The 9866-nt window shown below is 45.8% G+C and overlaps 1 protein-coding gene across 1 annotated transcript; it reads right to left on the bottom strand.

Annotated features, from left to right (window-relative positions):
• Positions 1-2657: 2657 nt before the first annotated feature.
• Positions 2658-3248, bottom strand: LOC120360412 (large ribosomal subunit protein uL11-like). The gene has a single exon (XM_039460722.2). It carries the CDS (start codon positions 3168-3170, stop codon positions 2673-2675), a length of 498 nt encoding a protein of 165 aa, XP_039316656.1. The 5' UTR covers positions 3171-3248; the 3' UTR covers positions 2658-2672.
• Positions 3249-9866: the final 6618 nt, after the last annotated feature.

Below are 9866 nucleotides of genomic sequence, written 5' to 3'. Positions count from 1 at the left end.
GACTCGGAGGCCAGCCTGGACAGCATAGCGAGGCCCCGTCCCTGCTACAACTGGGAGGAAAAAAAAGGCACTTCGGGTTGGATGAATACAAAGAAGAAAAGAAAAAGATGTCTTCTAGGGAATCCAGCAGGCTGCCTTAGTGGTTGCGGACACCTGCTCTTCATCTGCCCACGGACAGGGCGAGGCGCTGTCTGCAGATAACGGGCAGGCCAGGTCATAGGTGTGTCCACGGGCAGCTGGCACCCCATGGCTTCCACTGACAGGCCGCTGTGCTCTGATGCTCCGGGGCTTGCACCGGTCTTACTTGGTGTGTGTGATGCTATATCATGTCAGCACCCGAAATGACACTCAAGAGAAGGGATGAGATACCAGGCATGGTGGCTCACCTTTGTAATCTGTCTCAGCACTTTGGGGGGCTGAGCTGGGAGGACTGCGTGAGGCCAGGAGTTAGAGGCCAGCCAGGGCAACCGTGAGACCCTGCCCCTACAAAAATAAAAATAAAAATTAGCCAGGCGTGGTGATGTGTGCCTGTAGCCCGCGCTCGGGAAGGTGAGTTGGAGGATCGCTTGAGCCCTGGAGGTTGAGGCTGCAGTGAGCCATGATTGTGCCACTGCACTCCAGCCTGGGTGACACAGTAAGACCCTACTTCCAAACAAACAAATGGTAAAAGCAAGAGAAGGGAAAAAATGCTGGGTGTGGTGGCTTAACGCTTGTTATCCCAGCACTTTGGGAGGCCAAGATGGGGGGATCACTCGAGGCCAGGAGTCTGAGACCAGCCTGGGCAACATAGTGAGACTCCATCGCTACAAATAAAAAATAAGAGGAGAGAGGGTGAAGCATTACTGGACACGAAAGATGGCTCCTAGGAGGCAGGGACTAAGGTAGTGCCAGATTCAGGAGCATGTGGTATGTGGAGTCCCAGGACAATGGATAGAAGCCCTCATGGGCTGGGCTAGGTGGTGCTCTTGGAAAGCAGACAGTGTTGTGCTGGGATAGCAAGCCCTATACACACAGTGTCATGGGAAAAGGAGCAAAAATTTAGAAGTAATCTGTGCAATTGAAAAAAGTCATCAGTCACAGTGGTGCTATTTTTTGTGCACTGTCATTGGGGAAATGATGTGGTTTGAGGGAAAGAGCACAAGACCATAGACTGCAGACCAGGGCCCCACTGCCAGCTCCCGCCTCTGATTGCATTGTTCCATGTGAGCTTTAAAACTGTTTTCCATGGCTTTCGTTCTCTCTGCTTCAATCCTCTCATCTCTAATACAGAGCAAACACCTGGATTGGAATGAAGTATCTTTGGAAAAGGTTTAAAGAGCTCCATAAATGTTAAGTATTACTATTCCAAAATGACTCAAAGTTGTCATCTGTGTGGAGAGGAATAAGTGTAATTCCACATGGAGAGGGTATTCTAAAACAACTTGGAGAGTACCTTTAGATGCAGATTTTGGGGCTCAGCGTTGCCATAGGAAGGAAGCCTGGTGTGTAGCAGTGGTTCCCATACTTTCAGTAGTTTAAAACAACAAAAAAAGATGAAAGACTGATACAGGGTTGTTCTCCTTTAATTTTGCCAAGAAGTTTTTTTTTAAAAAACTCCTCTTTTGTTACTGTCACTTAACACTATAACATGGAAAAACACCATCTCAGCAACAAAATAGCAACCAGGTGTGGCACTCATCTGTAGTCCCAGGTACTTGTGAGGCTGAGATGGGAGGATCACTTGAGTCCAGCAGTTGGAGGCTGCAGTGAGCCATGATCTTCCTACTGTACTCCAGCCTTGGCAACCGAGTAAGACTGAAATTTTTTTATTTTTTTATTTTATTTATTTATTTTTTTTGAGACGGAGTTTTGCTCTTGTTACCCAGGCTGGAGTGCAATGGCACAATCTTGGCTCACTGCAACCTCCGCCTCCTGGGTTCAAGCAATTCTCCTGCCTCAGCCTCCCGAGTAGCTGGGACTACAGGCACGCGCCACCATGCCCAGCTAATTTTTGTATTTTTAGTAGAGACGGGGTTTGACCTTGCTGACCAAGATGGTCTCGATCTCTTGACCTCGTGATCCATCCGCCTCGGCCTCCCAAAGTGCTGGGATTATAGGCGTGAGCCACCGCGCCCGGCCCAAATTTTTTTATTTTTTATTTTGAGACAGCGTCTTGCTCAGTTGCCCAAGCTTTAAGTGCAGTGGCACGAGCACGGCTCACTGCAGCCTTGACCTCCCTGGTGCAAGCAATTCTCATGCCTCCGCTTCCCAAGTACCTGGGACTAGAGGTGTGCACCACCATGCCTGGCTAACTTTTGATGTTTTGTAGAGATGAGGTCTCACTATGTTGCCCAGGATGTTCTCAAACTCCCGGACTCAAGTGATCCTCCTGCCTCAGATTCCCAAAGTACTGATATTACAGGCCACCCTTGGCCGAGACTCTGTCTCCTATAAAAGAACACAAAACCTTTCCCAAGAAAGGACTTCTGACAGTCTTACACCCAAACAGTTGAAAGACTTGATGTCTGAGGTGCATATTTGTGAAATGAGAAAGAATTATAGCTGCTTCACAGGCTTGTCAGTGAGGATTATGTAAAGAGCCTTGATGTGACCCCTAGCTATGTCTTTTTCTTTCTTTTTTTTTTTTTTTTTTTTGCTAAATGACATTTATTGAAATATATTTTCCTTTGTGCTCAACTAGCTGGATATTCCACAGTACCACTGTTGATGTCATCTATGATGTCGTGAGGGTGGCGGCCATCAACATTACAGCCCACAGACTGGGCAGTCCCCAGGATCTCTTTAATGGTTCCAGAGAGTTCTCTGGCTAAAGATCGGTGCCGCATCTGTCGAGCAATGTTGACAATCTCATCGAAAGTGATATTCCCGCTGTGTTTAATGTTTTTCTGTTTCTTTCTGTCTCTTGGTGGTTCCTTAAGGGCTTTGATGATCAGGGCAGAGGCAGAAGGCACCACCTCAATCTGGGCCTGTCTCTTCTGAATGGTCAGTTTCACTGTAATCCTCAGGCCCTTCCAGTCACCCGTTGCCTTGGCAATGTCATCACCAACCTTTTTTGGAGACAGACCCAGGGGGCTGATCTTGGGGGCAAGCGCAGAAGTAGCACCGACTTCACCCCCAGTGCACCTCAGGTATACGACTTTGATCTCGTTGGGGTCGAACTTCGGCGGCATGGTGGAGGCGGCTGGTGTCAGATGAACCCGGATTCGGGACGACCGAAGAAAGTTGCACCTTGGCCTCCTCCGAGCCGAAAGCCGAAAGCCTTTTTTTTTTTTTTTTTTTTTTTTTAATGCCTCATCTCCTGGGAATGTAGCCCAGTAGGTCTCGGCCTTTTTTATTTTATTTTTTTATTTTTAGAAAAGAAAAAAAAATAAGAAAAAGAATAAAGAAGAGGAAGAAAGAGGAAGAGGGAGAGAGAATGGGGGTATTGCTTTGTTGCCCGGGCTAGAATGCAGCCTAAATATGGGTATGCCTATAATTGTCCTTAATAATGGAGACATGAAAGAAAATGAGGGAAGAGAATAAAAAACAAGGAGCCAACCAACATTTCGTTTAAACTTCTAAGTTGATATGATGTGGTACTGATAAGAGTGTATATTTTGTGTAAAGTGGAGAGTTCTATAAATGTTAATTACGTTTACTTGTTCCAGATCTGAGTTCAAGTCCTGGATATTGTTGTTAATTTTCTCTCATTGATCTGTCTAATGTTAATGTTGAAGTCTCCCACTATTATTGTGTGGGACTCTTAAGTCTCTTTATAAGTCTTGTATGTCGCCGGGCGCGGTGGCTCAAGCCTGTAATCCCAGCACTTTGGGAGGCCGAGGCGGGTGGATCACAAGGTCGAGAGATCGAGACCAACCTGGTCAACATGGTGAAACCCCGTCTCTACTAAAAATACAAAAAATTAGCTGGGCATGGTGGTGCGTGCCTGTAATCCCAGCTACTCAGGAAGCTGAGACAGGAGAATTGCCTGAACCCAGGAGGCGGAGGTTGCGGTGAGCCGAGATCGCGCCATTGCACTCCAGCCTGGGTAACAAGAGCGAAACTCTGTCTCAAAAAAACAAAAAACAAAAAACAAACAAAAAATAAGTCTTGTATGTCTGGGTATTCCTGTATTGGGTGCATATATATTTAGGATCTTTAACTCTTCTTGTTGTTGCATTGATTCTTTTATCATTATATAATGTCCTTCTTTGCTTGTTTTGATCTTTGTTGCTTTAAAGACTATTTTATCAGAGGCAAAAATTGTAACTTCTGCTTTTTATTTATTTATTTTTGCTCTCTGGTTGGTAAATCTTTCTCCATCCCTTGTTTTGAGTCTTTGTGTATCCTTGAATGTGAGATGGGTCTGGATGCAGCATACCGATGGGTTTTAGTTTTTTGTCCAAATTGCCTGTCTGTCTTTGAATTGGGGAATTTAGTCAATTTAAATTTAGAATTAATAATGATATATGTGAGTTTAATACTGCCATTTAATATTAGCTGGCTATTTTGCCCCTTAGTTGATGTAAATTCTTCATTATATTGATGTTCTTTACTTTTTGGTATTTTTTAGAAAGGCTGATACTGTTTGTTCCTTTCTATGTGTAGTGATTCTTTCAGAAGCTCTTGTAAAGGAGGCCTGGTGGTGATGAATTCTCTGAGTGCTTGCTTGTTCACAAAAAACTTTATTTTTCCTTCACTTTTGAAGCTTAGTTTGGCTGGATGTGAAATTCTTGGTTGAAAGTTCTTTTCTTTAAGGATGTTGAATATTGGTCCCCACTCTCTTCTGGCTTGTAGGGTTTCTGCCGAGAGATCTGCTGTAAGTCTGATAGGCTTCCCTTTGTGGGTAACCTGACCTTTCTCTCTGGCTGCCCTTAGTATTTTCTCCTTCATTTCAACCCTGGTGAATCTTGACGATTATGTGCCTTGGAGTTGCTCTTCTTGAGGAATATCTTTGTGGTGTTCTCTGTATTACCTGTAGTTGAATATTATCCTGCCTTACTAAGTTGGGAAAATTTTCCTGAATAATATCCTGAAGCGTATTTTCCAGCTTGGATTCATTCTCTTCGTCACATTCAGGTACACCTATCAAGCGTAGATTAGGTCTTTTCACATAGTCCCATATTTCTTGAAGACTTTGCTCGTTCCTTTTTATCCTTTTTTTCTCTAATCTTGTCTTCTTCTTTTATTTCATTGAGTTGGTCTTTGACCTCTGATATCCTTTCTTCTGCTTGATCAATTCGGCTGTTAAAACTTGTGCATACTTGACGTAGTTCTCGTATTGTGTTTTTCAGCTTCATCAATTCACTTATATTCCTCTCTAAATTTTGTATTCTTGTTGACATTTCATCAAACCTTTTTTCAAAGTTCTTAGTTTCTTTAGATTGTGTTAGAACAAGTTCTTTTAATTCACAGAAGTTTCTCATTATCCACATTTTGAAGCCTGCTTCTGTAATTGGAACACACTCGTTCTCCATCAAGCCTCGTTTCATTGCTGATGAGGAACTGGGATCCCCCGCTAAGGGAGAGGCATTCTGATCTTGGGTATTCTCAGCCTTTTTTGACTGTTTTCTTCCCTTCGTTGTAGATTTATCCATCTGTGGTCTTTATAATTACCGTCTTTGTAATTGGGTTTTTGAGTGGACGTCCAACTTACTGATTCTGAGCGCCGAAATCTGAGCAACCTACTGCGCCGACTAAATCAGCGGCGTTAAGATTGATGGTGCTTTTCTGACTCTGCACCAAGAACCGACGCTCCGAGGCGCCGGCAAAACCGCCTCGCCGGTCAGTAGAGTCACGCTGGCGACCCGTGGGGCTCCTCCGCTGGGAATCTCCTGGTGCGTGAGCAACAAGAATTCATGTGAAGGTGTGGCGTCCTCTCGTTCTTTGCATTTTCACTGGGAGCTACAATCCCGAGCTGCTAGTGATCATTCATCTTGGATCTCTCAGTCCTTTTCAAAGTATGTGGCTGGGAATCTTAGCTCCTTCAGTCTGACAATGGAGATGACTAGAGACCTTGAACCACACGCCCAAGGAGACAGAAACTCTCCAACCACAACATCTCTGTGCTGGCCTCCCAAGTAGGATTGCCCACATTTTGGGAAAGGTCATTTTTATTCTCAGAAAGGAGCTCCTGGTCAGATAACTTGTTTGGATGCATCTGGGTTTCCCCGGTGGGCTCTCAGCTGCCTCCAATGGTGAGAAAACAAAGTGTCACATCGCTCTGTGGAACTTTAAAAAGATGTTTGTTTGCAGGCTGCTTGGGGGAGGAAAGTGCTGGCCCCAGCTGGCAGCTCCCACAGCACTCTTAACTGGGTCTTTCCCCAGGGTTTTGTTTTTCAGAGCTCACCAAGGTTTGCTGAAGATCTAGAAGGGATTCTGGGGAGGGGAATCCGAGTTTGACTTGAGGTACAATTGTCCATGCCCAGGTGGAGAGTGACAGCTAGAGAGTGACAGCGCCAGGCAAGGGCATGGCAGAAAGCAGGAGATGGCACTATTCATACTTTGGCTGATGAGCTCCTGTGACCTGTGATTCATCATCGTAGATGAAGTTGTTGAATGACCCAGTTAAAATAGGCTGTTCAGGGCATTTTTCAAGGTGCCTTTTTTGCTGTGCATCTTATGTACTCAAAGCACCCAACATGAAGGCTGCTTGGGCTTCCACCTGGGGTCTGTCTTGTCATCAGCTTGCCACACTCCGGTCTAAATGCCTTTGCTGAAGCTGGACCATGGCGGATGTGGGTGTAGAGTCAGCTGTGGCTGGATCTGATTAATGCTTAATAGTAATACTTAGCGACTGTTAGCTGGTGTTGTATTAGGTGATAGACTAAGCTCTTAATGAGGTAGCAGCATAATTTTTTCAGGTTTACTCACTGTCTTCCACACGTACCATTGATTTATCTGATGACTCTTAACGCTAAAGAATCTAAAAAGCTGGTGGCTCACACCTATGTTCTCAGCTATTTGGGAGACTGAGGCAAGAGGACTGCTTGAGCCTAGAAGTCAGAGGCTGCAGTGAGCTATGATTGTACCACTGCCCTTCAGCCTGGGTGACAGAACAAGACCCTATCTCTTAAAAAAGAAAAAAACCCAGAATTTGTAAAGTGAATTAGACTGAATTTTTTTTTAAGTAAATGTAATATGTGATTTTATTCAGCCCTGGAATTAGTTTGTTGAGACATTAGGGTTAGGCATTTATCTGCTGTTCATAGCTACAGAGTAATACTAGTGGCAAGGATGGGGAACACCAAAAACCCTTCTACATTGCTGGTGGGAATGTAAATGCTTTGTTAACCAGTTAACTTATGACTGAACAGTGCTATTCCTCATACTTAAAAGAAATTTGTGCTTGTGTCCACTAAAAATCTTTTTTTTTTTTTTTTTTTAGGTGAAGTGTCAGTCTGTCACCCAGGCTGGAGTGCAGTGGCATGATCTCAGCTCACTGCAGCCTCCACTTCCTGGGTTCAAGCAGTTTCCCTGCCTCAGACTCCCGAGTAGCTGGGATTACAGGTGTGTGCCACCACACCTGGCTAATTTTTATATTTTTACTAGAGATGGAGTTTCACCTTTTTGGCCAGGCTGGTCTCCAACTCCTCAACTCAGGTGATCCTCCCACCTCGGCCTCCAGAAGTGCTGGGATCACAGGCGTGAGCCACCGTGCCCAGCCTAACGGTCTTACATAGGAATGTTCATCCCAGCTTTACTTGTAATAGCCAAAAACTGGCAACAACCCAGTTTTGGGGTTGTTTTATTATTTTATTATTATTATTACTTATGTAAGAATACCTGTTGTCAGCAAGACAACAGGGTAATAAATTATATTCATGTAAAGGTATACTTACATAAATAATAAATTTTAAAAAACTACTGGTGCACACAACATGGTGGATAAATTTCAAAAACATTATGTTGAAGGAAAGAAGCCAGGTACGAAAGAGAACATACTATATAATTCTATTAATATGAATTTCAAGAAATGACAAAACTAATCTTTAATGATAGGAGGAGAAGTTAGAGTGATTGTTTCTGTAGGTATTAACTGAGAAGTGGCACAAGGAACTTTAAGGAATGGAAATGTTTTATCTTGATCTAGGTGATGGTTGGATGGGTGTATTCATACTTACAAAAAAGATTGAACTGTACAGTTAATATTTATACATGTATTGAATATTTCACCTCAGTTTTAAAACTATATATGATACCTAATATTATACCTAATAATAGTAATTGTAGTTGCCTACTGATAACAACTAATAACACTTATTGAGGCCTTACTCTGTGCCACGGATTTTGTAAGCACTTAATTCCCGAATACATTATGAGGTTTTATTGTTTTCTCCAATTTTACAGACAAGGAGACGGAGGCATGGAGAGGTTAAGTTCACTCACCCAGTGTAACACCGTTGGCAGTCTGGTTTTAGATTCTGTCCAACCACTGTGTGGCACTGCCCAGGAGCATGAGCTCCCTTTCACTGACGCGCTTTCCTTCCTGCTCAGAGATGTGCTGAATTTCCTGCGCTCAGGGGACCTGCCGCCCAGGGAGCGTGTTCGGGCTGTGTACAAAGAGGCCCAGTACTATGCCATCGGGCCCCTCCTGGAGCAGCTGGGGAACATGCAGCCTCTGAAGGGCGAGAAGGTGCGCCAGGCGTTTCTGGGACTCATGCCCTATTACAAAGGTGAGAGTCAGCTGCCCAGGACGGTGGGTATGTGCAAGGAGGTCTGCAAGTCATCTGCGGGTGTTTAGGTCTCCACCAGAACACCAAGGGCAGCATCCATCCAGATTACTCAAGATGGGAGGAGGACACTCAGTCAGGCTGGGCTGATTCAGGTCAAGGTGTGCCTTCCTCGCCTATGACAGTCAGGCTGGAGAGATTCAGGTCAAGGTGGCCCGCATCCGTCCCAGTCAGCAAATTGTGTTTCAGGACAGCCCTCGTCCCATTGGTGTCCCTTTGCTGTGCAGAACCATGACCCTTGTTCAAGTTTGCGCCCTTCATTGGCCCCCCCGGTTCCTCCCCTGGGAAATCTGTCTTTCCCCTCCTGCATCCTGCCATCTTCAGGACTGTTTCTCTGTGCATCTCTGCCGACCTGTCCTGCCCCTTCACCCCGGTAATGGCTGTTGCGTTCCCCTTCATAGACCACTTGGAGCGGATTGTGGAGATTGCCCGGCTGCGTGCGGTCCAGCGGAAGGCCCGCTTTGCCAAGCTCAAGGTCTGTGTCTTCAAGGAGGAGATGCCCATCACCCCCTACGAGTGTCCCCTCCTCAATTCCCTGCGCTTTGAGCGGAGTGAGAGTGACGGGCAGCTCTTTGAGCACCACTGTGAAGTGGACGTGTCTTTCGGGCCCTGGGAGGCTGTGGCTGATGTTTATGACCTGCTCCACTGCCTGGTCACGGACCTCTCAGCCCAGGGCCTCACCGTAGACCACCAGTGCATCGGGGTGTGTGACAAGCACCTCGTGAACCACTACTACTGCAAGCGCCCCATCTATGAGTTCAAGATCACATGGTGGTGAGTAGCCCTGGTAGGCAGGAGTCCCATCAGGGAGGATGTCCACCCTGCTTGGTGGCGCTGGGAGTAAGATCCCTGAAGGGCTGCTGACTGCCCCAGAATCTGCCGAGGTGGGGACCGAGTCCTGAGGCACAGCTCCCAGGGGACAGAGGTGCAGCTCCAGTCTCCCTGGCTGCACCTCAGGGTTGGGCTCAGGGCTTGCAGCTGCAGGGACTTGGGCCTGCACTCACCTGGCCTTTCCTCAAGGCCTGGTAGTCTTTCCTTGAGGCTGACAGCTACGGCTTGACCAGGAAGTCCCGAGAGGTTTTGTCAACTTCGTGACCTTGCAAGAGAGTTTCTACCCATTTTAGAGCCACGTTACCAAATCGATGTAGGCCTAAT

This window comes from Saimiri boliviensis, chromosome 20, assembly GCF_048565385.1.
Source record: "Saimiri boliviensis isolate mSaiBol1 chromosome 20, mSaiBol1.pri, whole genome shotgun sequence".
Classification (NCBI taxonomy): Eukaryota; Metazoa; Chordata; class Mammalia; order Primates; family Cebidae; genus Saimiri; species Saimiri boliviensis.
This window is presented reverse-complemented; position numbering and strand designations above follow the sequence as displayed.

Excerpts from the sequence above, each read along its gene's own strand:
- LOC120360412 (XM_039460722.2), bottom strand. The coding sequence starts at position 3,170 with ATGCCGCCGAAGTTCGACCCCAACGAGATCAAAGTCGTATACCTGAGG.